The sequence below is a fragment of the Tachypleus tridentatus genome, chromosome 13 (genome assembly GCF_004210375.1).
Source record: "Tachypleus tridentatus isolate NWPU-2018 chromosome 13, ASM421037v1, whole genome shotgun sequence".
Classification (NCBI taxonomy): Eukaryota; Metazoa; Arthropoda; class Merostomata; order Xiphosura; family Limulidae; genus Tachypleus; species Tachypleus tridentatus.
The window spans coordinates 66,680,729-66,701,043 of record NC_134837.1 but is presented as its reverse complement, the minus strand read 5'-3'; the positions used below and the strand labels follow the sequence as shown (position 1 = coordinate 66,701,043).

Sequence of the window (20,315 nt, the reverse complement as noted above, 5' to 3'; positions counted from 1 at the left end):
ATTAAGAAATATTCAAATATCAAATATTCAAAAATGACCTTTTTTTCCTTCACACCAAAGTACAGAAACTATTTGATAGAAAAACATATTTAACTTTTATGGATTTCTTTTTCAAGTTTGGTATACTGATATATCTAAGGACTTTAAGTGAAAAGTTATTCAATAAAAACTGCTCACATTTGAACAACATTTTCATGCATGCCTTTGTCACATCAGCTGTGATCTAAAGGTTTTACTACAGCTTCACCTGACCCTGCATGTAGTTAATATTAAATTATAAACATCATAAATCTGAACAAAACTTAATGTCATTGATCAAATATTACCACAAGCAGGCCCAGGATAGCCAGGTGGTTAAGGCACTTTACTCGTAATCAGAGGGTAGCAGGTTAGAATCTCTGTGACACCAAATATGCTTGCCCTTTTAGCCATGGAGGCATTATAATGTGATGGTCAATCCTACTATTCATTGGTAAAAGAGTAATACAAGAGTTGGCAGTGGGTGGTGATGACTAGCTGCCTTCCCTCTAGTCTTACACTGCTAGCAGTAAAAGTGGACCATTTTTATTATTTTGTGCATTGAATTAAAGATGGCTGACTTAGAGTAGCAAAACTATAGGGTGAAAGTATGTCAGATACATAAGTATTGGTCAGACAAAGCAAACTAGATTAACAGTTTCTAGCTGAAGTTTTTATAGGAATCATACAAGTGGACAGTATTTGTTATTCATTGCCAACTTTTAACCAGAAAGTTTCTAAATTTTATGAAGTTCTCCTACCTAAACATTATTTTGTCATGTGATATTAGCGTAAGTAATTTACATAAATAATGGTGCTTGATTCAGCTGTACTGATTGCATGGGGGTGATGACAAGAAACTGTTAAGCTAGATTCTGTGGTATTACTACCAAGGAAGTAATTGAAACTGTTTTGGAGAGGAAAAACTACCACCATATATTTTAAAGAATCAGGCTGATTCTGGAAAGTTTTGATCTACTCTGAAAAATACAGTTGTGATTCTGAAGCTGTTGTTTGTTACAGTCAAGTGTCATTTTCTTAATCGATGTGATTTGTTGGTATTGACAAAAAGTCATGACAGCTAATCAAAACCACCTTATGTGTGAAAAATGGTGCAGCCAAGGAAAGGATTGAGAGTGTGACTTAAAGGAATGAAATCGAAATTGTTGGATAAATTGGTAGTTACATTGACAGTATTGTACAACAAATGTTCATTCGTTAGTTAGTTGGGCCTCATATTTTGTTTTACCCACTGTTATGCTCCAAGTTGAATAAAAAATATTTTTGTTTAGACTTAATAATAAAGGAGTTGAGTTGTCAATGTATAGACTATCTTAACATCTAAAGAAAGAGTACATGTGAGTTGTCATTGTAGATTCATCCAAGTATATGAAATGTAATACCTGGACTTTGTAGTTAAAGTATTGTTATTTTAACATGTAAGGATTATATTTGGTTGTTAAAGTAGCCCCATCCTAACATCTGAAGACTTAGTACTTTGACTGAGTAGTCAAGGCATTTCTATCTTAACATTGAAGTATTGTACAAAGTATCGATGAAATCTGGTAATATTTTTCTGATATTATTTTAGTCAATTTTTCTAATGCAAGTCAGTATTCAATACATCAGTTAGGTTTTACCAATACATTAAAGTAAGTCAGTGGACCCTTTATGTTGGCATCACTGAGAACAAGATAAAAGGGTATTTGTACCCTTTAAATGTGTTTAATATCATCCTTCTGTTTAATTACACTACAGAAATTTGAAAATAATACATTATTACACCTTTTAACATTTTCTGTCTTCTTTGCATGGAAATGCATTGATAGTGTAAAGTTAATAATGCACAGTGCTTAAAACAAACATGTCTGTTGTTTATTTCAGATATTTATTCTCCATATTTCAATCTTCAGGTGTTTGTAGGTTTGATCATCTTAAGAAAGATCTGTAATCATCCTGATTTGTACACTGGTGGACCAAAGATTTTTAAGAATACAGATGTGTCAACTTTAACAGAGGAAATGACTTTTGGTTATCCACAAAGGTCAGGCAAAATGATTGTAGTAGACGCTCTGTTGAAACTCTGGAGAAAGCAAGGGCATCGTGTCCTTTTATTTAGTCAGAGCAGACAGGTTTGTCTTGTTCCAGATTAAACTTCTTATCCTTGTGAGTCATGTACAAGTTTGTGTGTGTATGTAGAGATATGAGAGGTGAATGGCAGTTTATTCTGAATATAAACTTTTTTGTTTGTGTTTGGCAAAGGTCAACATTGTAAGGGCTAACTAGCTAGCTAGTTTTTTTTAGTTGTTTTTGAAAAGTGTGCAATTATGAGTTTTGGGAAACATATTTAATATTAAAGCTATATATTCAGATGGATAGAAGTATATAAACACAGGTTTCTGGACAAACCACCATTTATTTTAATTTTATTATTTTATGTAACAATTTTGTAAAAATAAACTTTCTTGCTTGTACAGAATCCCTTATCTTGGTCATCTGGTTTCCACAGCAACTAGAGGTTAAATTTTGTTTTGTTACATTTTTCTATTTCATCTTTTCAAATCTCCAGTAATGAGCAGTTTTTCAATTGGTCTTTGAGTTATGTTTAATGACCATACATAATTGTTTGATTTTTCTCAGATGCTTTTAATTTTGGAAAATTTTGTGAAAAGCAGAGGTTACACCTACATGACAATGAATGGCTCTACTCCCATAGCAACTCGACAGCCAGCTATTAACAAGTTCAACAGTGTTAGTTATTATCACATTTATTTCTCTCTATCTAAAACATTTCTCATTTAAATATTTTCTTGTATTTAATAATTAGCCTTTTCTTTTTTAACTTTTTAAATATTTGAATTTGGGACTATTTAGTTTCTTAAAGCAAGTAGCTTTAGGTATTGAGAAAATAAAACTTTTGATATGTTTACAAAAAATGTTGATTTTATGCATATCTTGATGTTGAAGAAAGGTTGGCTTAAGTCAGCCTTCAGTTATTGATAAGAAATGCCTTTCAATTATGAATCATTACCAGAGTAATTACTGCTTGAGTCACCTGTCTTATTTATAAACCATTATCACAGTAATTACTACTGGGGTCATCTGATTGGCTGTCTTCAATCTGGTTAGTAGTCCAAAGTTAGGATGGCAGTAGAGAGCCTTAGTAACTTTCACATAAATTCAAAATGCACATACAAATGTGTGGTTCTGTGCCAATGTTTGTAATGCTCTGTAGTATTGTTAGCAGGTCACATTTTCCCAGCAAAACATCAAGATGTGTTCATGAGAAGGAATTGTTTTAAAAGTAACAAGAAATGGCAGATCTATCAACATATTTCCAAGCACCAGTTAATACAGAAAATGTTTTTAACTACTAAAATGGTTTGTATACTGAATAGTTCAAATATTTTGTTATAATGTTGATGTTTATGTTACTTTGTAAAATTAAGAGGAAAAGTTGTTTTGCATAGGATCCAAATATTTTTGTATTCTTGCTGACCACCCATGTTGGAGGGCTTGGGGTCAACCTTACTGGAGCTGACAGGGTTATCATCTATGACCCTGACTGGAACCCAAGCACAGATACTCAGGCTAGAGAGCGTGCCTGGAGGATTGGTCAGGACAAACAAGTGACAATTTATCGTCTTCTAACATCAGGAACTATAGAGGAGAAGATCTACCACAGGTTCGTCAGGACAGTGTAATGTTTAAACTATAAGTTAACTGTAACTCACTAAACCACACATAAAATCTGAACAGTATAATGAGTTTGAACTACAAATAACATAAAATAGACTTGGGACAATATATTCTCTGTTTAATCAATTGTATATTTGAAATAATTAATATTATGAAGTTGAGAAAGAGACAAATTTAGAAACAGTTGATCTTTCAGAAACTAGTTGTGGTTGGCATGGAAAGAATTTGTAGATTTTATGAAATTACAAATGTATGGATGAGCTGTACACTTTATGATGAAAGCAACTGATTGGAGTATTAGATCCTATAAAGGAAACTTTAACAGATTCTGAAAGGAGAACATAGTAGAAGTCTCTATGTAGATATTTTCAGAAAGTTACTAAATTTACCAATATTATAGTAAGCACTGTTTTTCCTGATAGTTTTGTATTATTAGCATTTATGATAATTCAGAAAACTTGCTATAGACATTGTTTAGCTGTTGCTGTGGGACATGTTTCAAGCCTTTGCTGTGCTTATTTCTATTTAGTTGAAATTTTTTCGTATATACATACATACATACATATATTTATATATTGGTGTGTTACTACTTTTCAGACAAATTTTCAAGCAATTTCTTACCAATCGTGTCCTTAAGGACCCCAGGCAGAGACGGTTCTTTAAAACCAATGACTTGTTTGAACTTTTTACTTTTTCTGAGAAAGGTAAGCAGGGGACAGAAACTAGTGCAATTTTTGCTGGGACTGGCTCAGAAGTAAAAGTTCCAAGATCATCAAAGCTATCTCAGTGTACTAACCCACCTGGGAAAGAAGTGCTCGTGAAGAAAAGTGACACTGAACAAAATAAACCAATGAAAGAGGAAAGTACTGAACCACCTCCTAGCTTGCATGAAGAGTCATTGATGAAATCAAGTTCTGATAAGAATGCTCTGACAAACAGTTTTGGTAATAGTGCAGCATTAACAGACTTCCAGGTTAAACCAAATCCAACAGACAAGCAGAAAGAAGAAAAAAGTACTGTACTGCTTAGTCCAGAAAAACTTCAAAGCATGAAGCAGTTAGCGAGGAAATTGAGCCAGTTAATAGGAAATAGTTCTAGTGGCAATGCTAAGATTAAACCTGACCTTGCCGTAACTACTAAAGAAATAGAACAACAGCCTTTAATTGAGATGTCTAATTGTGGTAGTAAGCTGCATGAGGAAACTTTACATTTACAGTTGGATATTTCTGCCAGTGTGGACCCTAATCTCTGCAGAAACAAACGTAAGAAGAAAAAAGGAAAACAGAAGAGAAAAGGTGTAGGTGAGTAAATGTTGATTGTAGTAATTAGTGATTTTACTTGTAAAGTCTGAAGGTTTGGGGTTGATTACACACCAAACTTGCTGGGAGTTTACCTTTTTGTATGTAGTATATTAAAAAGAGGTTTCTAATTTTATATATAAAATTATTTGAAGCCCTATCTTTAGCTGAACTAAAAATAGCTGATCTATCTTTAGGTATTCAAGATAGATCAGCTATTTTTAGTTCAGCAGTGGTTTGGTTCATAAATGGCACAAGATTAATACAGATTTTTTTCAAACTAACAAGGATTACATTAGCAGTATCATGCAGCTTTTAGGAATATAATCCTGTCTTTTAATTCATTGTAATTTCTTTAGAAATTTTATGCTTGAAGTATAAATAATAATTTAATGGTTGTCTTTTCACCAACTAAGGAATACTTGTGTACACCATTTAGTGAAGGCAGGTTTTGAGCATAACTGAGGTAGTTTATGTCATGGTTAAATCTAGAAAGTATTGATTATTTACTCAGTTGAAAGCCTTGTTTTTTAATTGTTATGAATAGCTTCATTTTTTGAGTTCTAAGGTTTATTAAATGTAGTTCATTCATAAAACACGTTATGATGTGACTTATGGTTAGTTAAACATTGTCTTCATACACTGTACTTTTAATCAATTGAAAGAGAGTACATTTCCCAGTTTACTTAACAAAGGACATGAATGACTGGTATTTGATGTTGGTATCCTTTTCTGTAGTGGTAGATGGAGAGAAAATAGACTTTGTTGTCAAGCATGATGTTTATAAACCAGTACCAAGTGAAGCTGACAATAATCAGAGTAACTTGAAGCATGATGACTATGTGTTGAAGAAATTATTTAAGTCTTCAGGTAACAACTAGTATTATGTAGACTTATAATCCTGATTAAAAGTATGTCAGGCATTACATTTAGTTCATTGTCTTAGCATGGATGGTTCACATATTTAACAAAATGAGAAAGTGAATAAAGTAAGAGGGTTACAGAAGCATTTTGGTGATCAAGGGTTGAGAAGATGTTTTTGTGATTGTAAACTAGTTAACAGTTTACATGATTTCGACATTTCTAACCTAACTTGTGATAGATTGTAAACTAGCTGACAGTTTACGTGGTTTGAGTTTAGAGTGTGAGAATTTCCTGTTTTTTATGATGTTATGTATAATAATTTTCAAATTAATAAATGCTTCTACTTATTCCATACAGGTTTTTTTCTAACTAACATATTTTGAACTAGGTCTGCAAACTGTGGTACAACATGATGTAATTATGAATTCTTCAGACCCTGACTACATGTTGGTTGAAGGGGAAGCAGAAAAGGTTGCTCAAGAAGCTTTGAAGGCTCTCAAAAAATCACAACGGCAGTGTCTTAGGGCAGAAACAGGTGTTCCAACATGGACAGGTCAGCATGGAGCCTCATCTAGCATAAGGTTAGTGAATTAATATTTTAAATTAAAACATTTTTTTAAAAACTTCTAATTATAAAGTGAATCTTTCTTCTAGTTTCAGATATCTAAATTTTAATGAGAATATTTTATTTCTAAATAAAATGTTAACAGTGAAACCAAACATTGTTCAGTGGAATTACGGTTTTACCACCAATGATCCACTAGGTATTCAAGGGAAGAGAACATATAATACTCATAGTTTATTTAGTGTATTCTATTTTCATTTCTAGTGGGAATGTTGTAAAACTAATTTGTTGTAAGATACTGTCTTGTGCAATATTAAATTTCCAAAATACAAACATAAATACACCATGTCCAAACGTTTCTAAATAGTTATGATCATTGTTATGCCTCAGATGAAATTAGTTCTCCTAGGACAAGTAGTTTAGATGTGATTGTTACAAATACATGGTTTTCCTTATAATCACCGTGTACCTCATGATTCATAGGTCATATAGACAGTAACCAGTGTTAGAGAAAAGGTTGATAAATGACTTCAACATAGGTAAAAAAAATAACACTTATTGGTGTTAAATTGTTTGTAAAACTTAGCATTCCATCTAGATAATTTTTATGAAGACTAATAGATACAACATGGACAGAGTGAGAAAATGAGGTGATTAACCAAACATGGAACTGGGTGCCCATTGTCTTATATACATAGAGCTTTACTAGTTTCAATAGAGAAGGCTAAATGACACCAGTATTACTTATTTTATGTAAGATCAATATAATTGAACCATAGAAATATTTTACTTCTAATTTCCATTTCATACATTCACCTTCTTTTGTGCTCGTGATAGAATCTGCCTGTTCCAAGAGTTTAACACAGTGTTAGTTGAATCTATGGTTTCATTTTCTGATGGTATTAAGCAATTTTTATATAGGATTTTAAGTTTTTTCCCCATTTTAATTAAACAGTTTTTATAGATATGTTTAATACTTACTTTGATAAGTAGTGAAATAATGTTAAATTAGTGTAATGGGTAATTAAAATACAAAGAATTATGAGAGAAAGTAACTTAATCTGTCTTTATTAATATGAACTTTGAGCATCATGTGATGTTAAGAAGTTCTCTTCTAATCTCATCTACTGAACCATAACAACCAGTTCTTAGGGCTGTGTCCATGAGCATTAATTGTATATCATATATATATTATAATCAGGTGGTTCAACATTGTCCTGTGAACTATATGTGGTGCACAGGGCAGGGTTAGGGTTAATATAGTCAACCATTTGTGAATGATGTGTCTTGAATATCCAATTCAGATTTTTCTTTTAACAACTTTAACACACACTGGAAAAATAATTCACCAGAAAAACCCTCTCTTTTTCACTTAGGTCACGATTTGGTATAAAGAAAAGTGCAACACAACAGTTAACACTGCCAAAAGGTGAAAGAACTATCCAGGATAGTAAAAACAAAAACATGCTAACAAAGTCACAAAATCAGCTACTAGGAAAAGCAAGTAATATTTTTGGTTCTGTGGAAACATCTCGTTCAACTCCACTCTCTTCTAGTCAGCTCTTGGCAAGGATGAAACACAGGAGTATGTATGTTCTCAATTCTCAGGGAGATGGAGAGGAAAGCAGTGAGAATGAGGAGAAACCTTCTTCTCCCTCAACATCCAAGAATAATACAGAATATGATGAGTTACTCTCTGACCTTAGGAACTTTGTAGCATTTCAAGCCAGTGTCGATGGTCAGGCTACAACTCAAGAAGTACTTCAAGCTTTCAAAGAGAAATGTCCAACACATAGTGCTCCAGTGTTTAAAATGTTGCTTCAGAAGATATGCAACTTTTATCGACGGCCAACGGGAGAAGGAGTTTGGAGACTGAAAGCTGAATTTAGGTGATCTATTGGGTGAACTGTTGTTGTGTGAAATAATTGAAAGTAACTTACAAAGAATGTAATTGTACCCAAACCTTAATTGGTACTTCATGATTTCTTTATTAAACATGGAAAATATCAAGCAAACCTTTCTCCCAAAATAGCGAAAACTAGCTGTGTACAAAAGCATGAGATTCTGTGTTTTGTACTGTTGAACAATGGTGTAAGCAGGGTATGTGGCAACTATGGTAGCAAAGAATAGAAAAAGGTTGTGTATTATACAAATTTGTAAGCAAGATTATTGTGGTTCATCTGTATAGCCTTCCCTGTTGCCCAATAAACTGATTTCAGTAAGATATTAAGAAGTCTCATGGCAGCACCTTTTTTAAACTAAAAATGTCAGAAAGAATTGGTCTTGTATTATAATGAACTTTGTTGAAAGAACTTTAAGATTTTAGTACACTAATGTGCACCAGTAAATCCTGTGTTTCACATAATTGGTGCTTCTGTTTGTGGTTGACAGCTTTATAAGTTTTTTTATTTAATAACAGAACTATAAAAGTAAAAATCAAGAGATTGCAAGGTAATTTTTGGCAGAACTTTGACTTTTTCCACTAACAGTCATTGCAAATTACATGACTACTGCCATTTCATTTTCAGCACCTCTTCCATAGCAGTAAATAAAAATAGTTTAATCTACAAATATTAATTTATAAACATTGCATACAAAATAAAACATTCCTGGTTAATGCACAAAGGTTGTTATGAGAAGGACAATTGATTCATATTTTGTCTTAAGAAAGAGGGAAAATAATCTGTCAACAGCCAGGGATTGTTTATTGGTCATTAGGGATCTTTATATAAAAAAATCATTTTGAATCCTGTAATATATTATTTAATTCAATAAAACATTTTGTTTGGTATCTTGGAGTTACTGTGCATTACGTTTTGCTTTACAAAACAACAAATTACCATATGTATTAAACATACCAGAAAAGTTTTATATATAGTAGAAATTTTGAAAAGGACAACTGTAAGGTTTAAATCAACTTAATACTGATGTGAATAATATTCTGTTGATGAATAATTCACAGTAAACTGAATAGTGCTCCATATTTTACATAAAAGGAAATATTCTGTAGTCAGAATTGGGTGCAGTGTGTGAGAATTTGAAAGCATTTCCTTTCCCAATCACAACTTGAATATAGTATCACATCATATTTAGATCTCATCTGACATCACTGTTTCATTTTGTTTATTATTGTCCATAACATATTCTGTGTTTTTTTCATTAACTGGTCCACACCATGTGAATCCTGCTCACACAATAGTTTCTAGTTGTTTCTCCAAGGCGAGTCTACATTTTGAGAAAACAGCTTATGTGCTAGTCTACCACGTTGTCAAACACGTGGAATTAATGGGTTTCTGACAAAAGTTAAAGTAGTTCTGCCTTTCATGAATGTAGGACAACATCACGTATCCAGTTTCTGTAACTTCCAACTCGGGTGTACACACCAGGTGTATTTGGTCGACCACATCCAATCCCAAATGAGACAATTCCAACCTGATACCAATGTCCTTTCTTCTCACAACTTAGAGGACCACCCCCATCACCCTTAAAATAGAAAATAAAAACAATAAGAAAGAGGTTAGAGCCATACATCTCTTATTTCAAAGTTTATTCTAATATTGCAAACACATTAACTGAACAAAACAATATTTTAGTATCTTTAATGCAATAGATGAAGCCAATGATTTTAGAATTAACTGCAGCAACTTGCTTATGTAACCAATTACAGGTTAAGCCACATGAAAAACAGAAAAATTTATACAATTATCTACAATAATTATACATCACTATTACATTTGGATAAAATTATTGAAAAATTGTGGTTTGCTAATTGTTCCAGTGGCTGCTAATGATATTTACGTCCACTGATGTTGCTTCCTGGGGAAACATTTAAGGAAATGCTACTGACAATTTCATGAGTTACCTTTGACACACTTCTTCACCTCCTCAAATTTTTGTTACAGTAAGAAACATTTCCTACTTATCCTTGCTGCTTGGTACATTTCAAGGTGTGTGTGTGTGGGAGAGAAGTTCCAAGTGTAGTGATACTCTGTAATGGCATTCCAAGAGACATTATAATTTGTTAAGTTTAACAGTTTTTAACAGATGACAACAGCACATATTATCACAGACTTGTTTGGTGTGGTTTGTTTTGAATTTTGCACAAAGCCACATGATGACTATCTGTGCTAGCTGTTCCTAATTTATCAGTGCAAGACTAAAGAGAAGGCAACTAGTCATTGCCACCCACTGCCAACTCTTGGACTACTATTTTAGCAATGAACAATGGGATTGACTATCACATTATACTGTCCCCACGGCTGAAAGAGCAAGCATGCTGGGTGTGATGGAGATTTGAACCCGTGACCCTTGGATTACAAGTCGAGTGCCTTAACCACCTGGCCTGGCCAGGCCAAGCCTATCACAGACTTCCAAGTTCTTATGGTGTCAGTCTGAGTATTTTTCTTCTTGTGTTTATGTCTATACTGTCTGATAGCAGGCCCATCAAAGAAACAATATACAGGGTGTTAGGAAAGTCACTGTGCAGTTTTGTCTGTTAATAAATATATAAGTGCACAGTGACTTTCTGAACACCCTGTAGAACAGAACTTGACGTGATAAATGAGCCAACAGTTAAATCAGTATTAATCTTTAGAGAATTGTAACAAAATACTTTGTTGAGAGTTGATAAACTTAAAATGCAAGTTACAATACCCTACTTACCTTCTTTCATTTACTTTTGGTATCAACTTAAGTGGACCTTTTTTGCTCACTAAACATAACTAGCAAAAATAGCTTATGCTTATTTGAAAACAAAAAAAGAATATGAGATGAGGAAAATATCCATTATGAAACAAGATTAGAATTAAGATAATATTCTTATCAAAATTATACTTATCTGAAATCAAAGTTACCATGGTAAATTAGTCAGGCATCAAATAATATGAAATGGACAGAATGGAATCAACAAATACAAGAAACAGTTAACAAGACATAACACACGAAATAATACGTGATAAATAATTAGCAGGATATAATAAACAAAACATGGTATGTAATTAACATAAACAGAAGACAAAAGTGTGTTAATTAAAGTTGTAAACTGGGAGAAAGAAAGAACAAAAAGTACGACTGTTTTCATTATCAGTGTAATATTTATAGTATCCTAATGTATTATCTATGTGAGAGAGTATTAGGGTTGATTTGGTACGTCACCTTTCTTCGTTGGTCAGAGGTTAACTGTCAAGAAAAACAACTATGAAGAATATTAATAAAACACCATCTGTTGGTACATACTGATTTTACTACTTAAGTAAAATGAAATTTACGGTACACCGTGGTGCATAGGTTTGTCCAAACTGACGCATCAGTTTTTTTTCGAAAAACGTGTAAAACTCGTTGAATGTTGCTACTGTACTGCCTTTGTCATAATAAACAATGGAAACTGCACTTAGACCGATAATACATTGCACTCTTGTTTAGAAGAACCCCATTAAGTAGTTATGAAATTTGAATTTGGTAATATGTTAGGAAAAAAAAACATTTTTAATAATAACATTAACACGTGAAACAACTCGGATTATTTAACTTTTAAAGATAAACTGTATTTTTATTACACTAACAATATTATGTTTTACACAATTTTAGTTGAGTTTTGAATTTCGCGCAAAGCTACACGAGGATTATCTGCACTTGTCGTCCCTAATTTAGCAGGGAAAGACATCCCTTGGACTTATCTTTTATCAACCAAGAGTGAAATTGACCATCACGTTATAACGCTCCCACAATTGAAATGGTGAACTTGTATGATGGGATGGGGGTTCGAACCCACATTTAGATTGCGACTTGAGTGCCCTAACCACCTGGTTATGCTGGGCCATTCTACCTACACCATCATCATGCAACCACACATGGATATATGTAGTACAACTACTCTCTTTAACGTTTTAATCAAAGATGCGACAAAGGCAGGTTTGATGAAGTTTTACATGTTGAATTGCGAACTCGAATAAACGTTAACGAGCTTCATCGGTAGACGATCGAAAAGAAGTTGCTCAAAACGTTTAGAAAAGTAAATTAAGATACAACTGTTTGTATAGACAGTGACTGTTCTTTACAACATCATGTGATGTTATTCAATTCTTTTAAAAATTATTCAACATTGTACGATAATTAATTAAAACATTTGCAAAAGAACTCACGTCACATGCATCACGGCCTTCTCTCCCTGCACAGATAGATGTGTCTGGAAGTTTGTACTGGGGCCCAAAGTGTTGCTTTAGCGCCCTCTCACAGTCATTTCTTTTCCATAAAGGGACATTAACTTCTTTTAAAATTAGTGAGTGTTCCGATGCTAAAAATGAATAAAATAAACAGTTCATTACACGAATTATAATTAGGATTAATTCTAAACCTCTTTTGAACGTTACATTTTGTAATATAGTTAAGAGTACCTTTAATTATAAACCATAAGATAACATGTACATTGCTGGCCAAAATCTTAAGGCCAATGAGCATAAAGAAAAAATATGCATTTTGCGTTGTTAGACTCAACCACTTATTTGAGTAGAGCTTCGAAAGATGAAAATAAGAAAAGGGAAAATAAAATAAAAAACCTTTTAGCATTTAAAAGGGAAAATGTGAACACTATGAAATTAGCCTAAATACTAGCTGGTCAAAAGTTTAAGACCATACTGAAACAAAGCGTTAATCGGTAAACACGTAACGAAATTTAGTCATTTGTGTTCAAGCATTAGCGTTGTCAACATCTCCCACTGACATCTCCTGTGTTACATTGGGTAAAAACATGGCAAAGGCTATAAAGTTGACAGAGTTTGAACGTGGCAGAATTGTCGGGCTGCAAAAGCAAGGTCTCTCTCAACGTGCCATAGCTGGTGAGATTGGGTGTAGTAAAACTGCTGTTGCAAATTTCTTAAAAGACCCTGAGGGATACGGAACGAGAATTTCGCCGACGTTGATCAGGAGGATTTGACGGGTTGTCCGGCAGGACACCAGCCGATCGTCGAACCAGATTAAGGCCTTTACGGACGCAGAATGCAGCCCAAGAACAATAAGACGGCATCTACAAGAGAAAGGCTTTAAAAACCGTAAACGTCTTCAAAGGGCACGCCTCCTTCTACACCACGAAACAGCTCGGTTAAGCTTTGCTGAGAAGCACCAAACATGGGATGTAGAAAAGTGGAAGAAGGTTTTGTTCTCTGATGAGAAAAAATTTAACCTGGTTGGTCCAGATGGCTTCCAACGTTATTGGCACGATAAGGATATCCCACCGGAGACATTTTCTACACTACACAGTAGAGGACGTTCCATCATGATCTGGGGTGCTTTCTCCTTCCATGAAACAATGGAGCTTCAGGTTATACAGGGACGTCAAACAACGGCTAGCTACACTGGCATGTTGGAGAGAGCATCCTTATTGACTGAAGGCCGTCGCTTGTGTGGAAATGACTGGATCTTTCAGCGGGATAAGGCTGTAATTCAAAATGCCCGCAGGACAAATGACTTTTTCATGGCAAATAACGTGAATCTTTTGGATCATCCAGTGTGTTTGCGCGAATTGAACCCCATTGAAAATGTTTGGGGGTAAATGGCAAGAGAAGTCTATAAAAATGAATGTCAATTCCAAACAGTGCATAATCTTCGTGAAGCCATCTTCACCACTTGGAATAACATTCCAGCCAGCCTTCTGCAAACGTTTATATCGACCATGCCAAAGCGATTGTTTGCAGTTATTCGCAATGAAACTCACTACTGAGATCTCTTGTTGGGCATTTCCTACCCTGTTTAGGACTTCTTTTTGGTATGGTCTTAAACTTTTGACCAGCTAGTATTTAGGCTAATTTCATAGTGTTCACATATTCCCTATTAAATGTTAAAACAGTTTTTTATTTTTATTTTCCTTTTTCTTATTTTCATCTTTCGAAGCTCTACTCAAATAAGTGGTTGAGTCTAACAGTGCAAAATGCATATTTTGTCTTTATGGTCATTGGCATTAAGATTTTGGCCAGTAGTGTACGTGTATGTGTGTGTGTGTAAGCAGTAATTCAAGGTTATTTCACTTCGACATGAATAGTTGCAAGAAAACTTGAATCTTCATTTAATCGGTTTGGTAGCATCACAGACTACTTTCAGGTGTCAAAACTATAAAAACCAGAAAAAAACTGAAGTTTTTTTTTCCAAAATAATAAACTTAAGTCTACTCGTATAAGAAAATTACATTGTGGAATATGGCAATATGATTTATCTGCATCATTGGAAACGTTAAATAAAGATTTATTTGAATAAGTAAAACTGTCAAGTAATTTCTTTTCCTTTCTTTATGTATATCAAGCAAAAAATTATGATGTGAAGAGAAAGATAAGTTATACCATAAATAAAATACTAATTACTATTCACAATCTGTAAGCGAAACCAAATCCTTAGTTTGAAGTCTTTTATGCGACAAAAGTGAACGTAAAAAAAAGGTTGTGTCAGAAATTTACATGAATAATGGCCATTTGACATAAATCTTTCTGAATCGAGTTCTTCTTTCTTTTTGAATCCAGACCTGAAAACGAACTATAATAAGTGCTTATTACTTTAACTGGAGAGGAAATATTACTCGTTTGAAATGAAAGGTGCAGCATGCCACGTGTTAAAATTTTATTTCAATGAATATTTAAAAACTTTAGTGTGGGAGTTAATATATGTTTCGAAGAACAACTGTGAAACCTACTGATGTTTTATAATGTATTATTTAAGAACCAAAGGCCTCCGCTAGAAGGGGACTTAAATCGTAATCGTGAACAGTTATTGTTTGTTTTTGAATTTCGCGAAAAGCTACACAAGGGCTCTCTGCGCTAGACGTCCTTAATTTTGCAGTGTTAGACTAGAGGGAAGGCAGCTAGTCATCACCACCCACCGCCAACTCCTGGGCTGTTCTTTAACCAACGAATAGTAGGTTCCACCGTCACATTATATAACGTCCCCACGGCTAAAAGGGCGAGCATGTTTGGTGCGACGGGTATTTGAACCAGCAACCCTCAGATGACGAATCGAGTGCCTTAACCACCTGGCCATGTTGGGCCTCAGAACAGTGGTGTGTTTCACACTCTCTTTCAAAGCGATCTCATAACAACTTCTACCCAATGAAGTTATGAAAAATACTGTTACTGAAATAAATGTCAAATATTTCAGAAAACAAATGGATTGGACTCCTGATGTATCGCATGCCGAACAAACATCTTTCGTTTTGTGATGTGTAAAAGTTACTAGAAATGTTGAAACTAAATACTCATTTTTTTGGCTTTTATGAACCTGTGAAGGTTTAACAAATCTATTGCTCACAGAATTAGTCACATGACCTTGACATTACGAAGTGTCGTGGTGAAGCTTATGATATTTCCGCCAATATGTAAGGCAATTATAAATGTATGAAAACAATGTTTCAATGACCTAGCTTACTACGTACCCTGTGTAGCACATAACTTTTATCTACTGTCCAGTGATCAAGCAATAACAAGTTTGTATTGAAAATAATTATATGGAATTTTACAAATACTGTATACACTTTTCTCTGCATCAACAAAATATTGGGACGTTTTGTGTAAACATCTGAGGATAAAACTCCTTGAGTGATGCAAGAGGGGAGATACATACTGACTCGCTTAAAACCATCCAGTTTCAATTTCAAGAGACCTGCAATGCGTTAAGTGAAATTATTAAAACATTTCTCCTAACAATCTTAAACACTTGAAATAGATCCCCTCTAACTATTCTGTTGTTTTTTTCATGAGAAGAAAATTACAGATATTTTAACCATGTCTTCGTACGATAACTCCTCCACGCCAGACACCATTCTAGGAGTCCTTCTCTGAACCCTTTAGGAAGGACATTGTATTGTGGTAAAATAACGAGATCGAACACAGCACTCCAAGTGTGGCCTAACTAGTGACTTATACAATTACATTATAATTTATTTAGAGTAGTGTTCAGTATTTATGTAGTTATAGCCTAAATTTCTATTTGCTCTCCTTATTAAAAACAGCACATTTCTTGGTTCTTTTTAAAAAATTATGAACCAGAACACCGAGATGTTTCTCTTCCATAAAGCTGTTAGTTTATTACCATCACAAACTACACTCATAATTCAAATTATGATATTCTAGATGCATTACGTTATATTTATTATAATTAAATATAATCTACCATTTATTCATCCATCTCGCGGTATAATCTAAGTTGGTCTCTTATTTCACTATTGTTAATTTTGGGCTTGTGATTGTGTGAGCGTACTATATATATATATATATATATATATATGCAGAGGAGAAGTTAAGTGAAATTTTCGTATTCACGTCAAATGTGAATTCAGACCTGCCATTAAGTGTTACTTAAACTAACTTGTAGAATTAACAGCGAAAGAAATAAATCGCTTTCGTTACTATTAAGTGGACTGAATTTTGCCTTATTTTTACTGAATAATCCAAAAAAACATGCTGAACGATAAAAACAGCAACAACTTATATTAAAAGTGGAGCTTTTTTTGTAAAAACATTTGAGGACCACAAAAAATCGAAAGTTTAAAGATGATTAAGAAGAAAAGGGGTTAAAAGAAAGTACGAGATCAAAATAGAAAGAAAGGTCAATTTGGGGGCTGTAATAAGCCATGGTGAGATGGGCTGACCTGTGGATTCTGCAATGTTATCCAAGGACAGACCCAATTCATCCAATTGCACCAGGATGCGAAGGTCAAAAGGAGCAATGGCAGATTGTCTGTTCTGAAAAAGTACTGCCCACTGAGGAAGGAAAACACATCCCCAGGTGGGATGCTTTGGTAAGGAGCGAGGTTTCAAAGAATACAGTAAAGATAGTTGCAAACGGCGAAGGTGCAGAGAAAGTTCATGAGATTCAACGTATAAGCTTTGAACTGGAGAGGTGCAGAAAGCCCCAGTGCAGAGTCGAAGTCCTTGGTGATGAATGGGGTCCAGTATCTTTAAGGCCGAGGGTCTGGCAGAGCCATAGACCATTGATCCATAGTCGGATTTTGATCGAATAAGAGCACGATATAACTTTAACATAGAACATCGATCTGCTCCCCAACTGGCAGCGAAACTTCACCGATATGAAGTTCAGGATTAGGGTGAATGCCCCGTTGGCAGCAAAAGTGCATGCAAACGGTTTTAGAGAGAGAAAAATTAAAGCCGTTCGCCATAGACCACTTCAGTACACGATTGAGGGCAGTTTGTAGTTGCCGCTCAATATATCTCATGTTCGACGACTGACCAGAGATGTGAAAGTCGTCGACATACACACCATTCGCAACAGTGAGAGGGAGTTGTTCAGTGATGGCATTTATCTTTATACTGAAAAGTGTGACACTCAAAACACAGCCCTGAGGGACTCCAAGTTCCTGTACAAAAGAACGGGAAAGTGTCGAACCCACACGAACTTGGAATCTCCTGTCCATTAAAAAAAAATTAATAAACATGGGTAAATGGCCACGTAACCCATATGTATGGAGGTCTCGCAAAACGCCATACCTCCATGTTGTGTCATAAGCCTTCTCAATGTCAAAGAATACTGATACAAGATGTTGGCGTTTGAGAAAGGCTTCTCTGATTGATGTTTCAAGTCGAATTAGGTGGTCTGTGGTGGAGTGCTGTCGTCGGAACCCACACTGGGTGGGCGAGAGGAGGTTGTTTGATTCGAGGAACCAAACAAGACGAGCATTAACCATCCTTTCTAAGGTCTTACAGAGACAGCTCGTCAAAGCAATTGGATGGTAGTTTGCAGGAATCTTGGGATCTTTCCCTGGCTTAGAGAAAGGTAAAATAATAGCCTGGTGCCAGGCATCAGGAAAAACATTCTCCTGCCTGATCCGGTTAAAGACAATTAGGACATCAAGAGAAGCAGGAAATAGATGGTGCAGCATGTCATAGTGTACATCATCAGGTCCAACAGATGTACTGCCAGACCAATGAAGGGCCATTTTCAGTTCCACCAGTGTAAAGGGACAATTATAGTAAAAAGACAGTCAGTACAAAAGGAAAGAGGTGAACGCTCTGCCCGGCTTGATGGCCAAGAAGGTGGAGGAACAAGCAGAAGTGCTAGATACCCGGCAAAAGCTTTCATCTAGAGTATCAGCGATGCTCCGGACATCAGCCACCTCCTGACCATCAGAGAGTAAGATCGAGAGGGGGGACAGAATTGTAGTGCCACTGACCTTTCGAATCCTGTCCCATATGACCTTGGAACTGGTGGTAGAAGATATGCTAGTTGTGAACTTAATCCAAGATTCCTTCTGGCTTTGACGTCTTACGCACCTAGCATGTGCACGGGCCTGTTGGAAAGCGACGCGGTTCTAAAGTGTGGGATATCTACGAAAAGTATTCCAGGCCCGTTTTTGAGCCTTCCGTGCTAAGTGGCAAGCAGGATTCTACCACGGACGAGGATATCGTGGAAAACGTGTCGAGGTTGTAGGAATACACTGAGCAGCTGCTTGTATAATACAGCCAGTTACCGCTGCCACACAATCGTCTATTGATGCCTGATTCACAATGGCAGGATCAAGTTCTGCGAAAACAGTGAAAGTGGACCAGTCTTTCTGATCCAGCTTCCACCAGGGCACGTGGGTAGGGTGGTATCGACCACGGCCAGTCTCTCTCAAAGTATAGGAAAATGATCACTGGCTAGTGGATTATTGTCAACCTTCCATGAAAAATGGGAGAATAATGAAGGGGAGAAAACTGAGAGATCAACAGCGGTAAAGAACTGACTAGGTGCATGAAAATAAGTGGAAGAACCAGTATTGAAAAGAGAAAGGTTGTGATCAGAGAGCATACGTTCTACAGAGCGACCCCTCCCATCAATAACAGCACTTCCCCAGAGGGGATGATGTCCATTAAAGTCCCCCAGAAGTAGAAAGGGAGACGGCAACTGTTCAATGAGAGCATCAAGGTCTGATTGATCATATGTATCTCCAGGGGACAGATAGAGAGAACAAACAATGATGGTATGACCCAAGGAAACACGGATGGCTACGGCCTCCAAAGGTGTGTTGAGTGACAAAGACAGGGTGAGCACATGCTGATCAACCAATAGTGCCACCCCTCCATGTACTCGTTCATCACACGGCCTGTCATTTCTGTACAGAAAAACTGCCGAATGGTGACTGTATCAGCAGGTTTTAGAAATGTTTCTTGTAAGGAAAGACATACATGATGATAGGAAGCAATTAGTGTTTTGATATTATCCAGATTAGAACGTAAACCTCGACAGTTCCATTGTATCAAGGTGGCCATTTTTAATGACGGGTAGGCGAAGTGGCTGGAGAACCCTTCTGTTTACGACCACGTCTTTTTTCCTTACTGTCCTCAGTCGGAGGAGGTCTATCAACCTCCATGGATCTTGCCCTGGGTCGATTGGGCAGGTCTTTGTTATTGAAAGGAGATTCCAGTGACTGAGGACGCGAACGAATGATTGTTTTGCCTCTTGGGGTGGGAGAAAAAGAAGAAATGCCTGTATTTGAAACTGAAGGATGTGTATCTTAAGGTTTGTTGGAATGTATGGGAGGAACACAGATGGGTGTGGAAGTCGATTCATCAACCTTTTTAACCATGGAGGTCAAAAGGCTTTTCATTTGTTTTGAAAACGATTCTCTTGGAGGCACAGAGAGATTTGTCTGCACTCCCACGGTAGTTGTGGAACAAAGTGCAGCAGCATATGTCCGAGATGGAGTGGCGGGCAGCAATTTCCGAGCCTCAGGATAACTAATGTTATGAGTCGTTTTCAAACGCTGCACCTCTTTTTCCTCCAACCATTTTGGGCAAGAAGGAAAGTAGGAAGGGTGATAACCATTGCAGTTGACGCAATGTGGGTCCATGTTACATTCATAGGCATCGTGGTCCTTGCCACTACAACGAGCACATGTC

At 35.6% G+C, this 20,315-nt stretch overlaps 2 protein-coding genes across 4 annotated transcripts in view; one reads left to right on the top strand and one right to left on the bottom strand.

The window, feature by feature from the left end:
* Positions 1–8,718, top strand: part of LOC143240665 (DNA excision repair protein ERCC-6-like) — a 35,544-nt gene extending 26,826 nt beyond the window's left edge. The window contains 7 exon segments of the mRNA XM_076483465.1: positions 1,932–2,150; positions 2,659–2,769; positions 3,489–3,703; positions 4,315–5,018; positions 5,754–5,885; positions 6,268–6,460; positions 7,821–8,718. Of these exon segments, the coding sequence (XP_076339580.1) occupies positions 1,932–2,150; positions 2,659–2,769; positions 3,489–3,703; positions 4,315–5,018; positions 5,754–5,885; positions 6,268–6,460; positions 7,821–8,337 (2,091 nt within the window). The 3' untranslated portion in view covers positions 8,338–8,718.
* A 410-nt stretch (positions 8,719–9,128) lies between these two features.
* LOC143240663 (phenoloxidase-activating factor 2-like) overlaps positions 9,129–20,315 on the bottom strand; it is a 77,411-nt gene continuing 66,224 nt past the window's right edge. For all 3 annotated transcript variants that reach the window (XM_076483460.1, XM_076483461.1, XM_076483462.1), the window contains 2 exons: positions 12,585–12,736; positions 9,129–9,927 (listed from right to left, as the gene is read on the bottom strand). In XM_076483460.1, the coding sequence (XP_076339575.1) occupies positions 9,766–9,927; positions 12,585–12,736 (314 nt within the window). In that variant the 3' untranslated portion in view covers positions 9,129–9,765. The remainder of the gene's footprint in view (positions 9,928–12,584; positions 12,737–20,315) is intronic.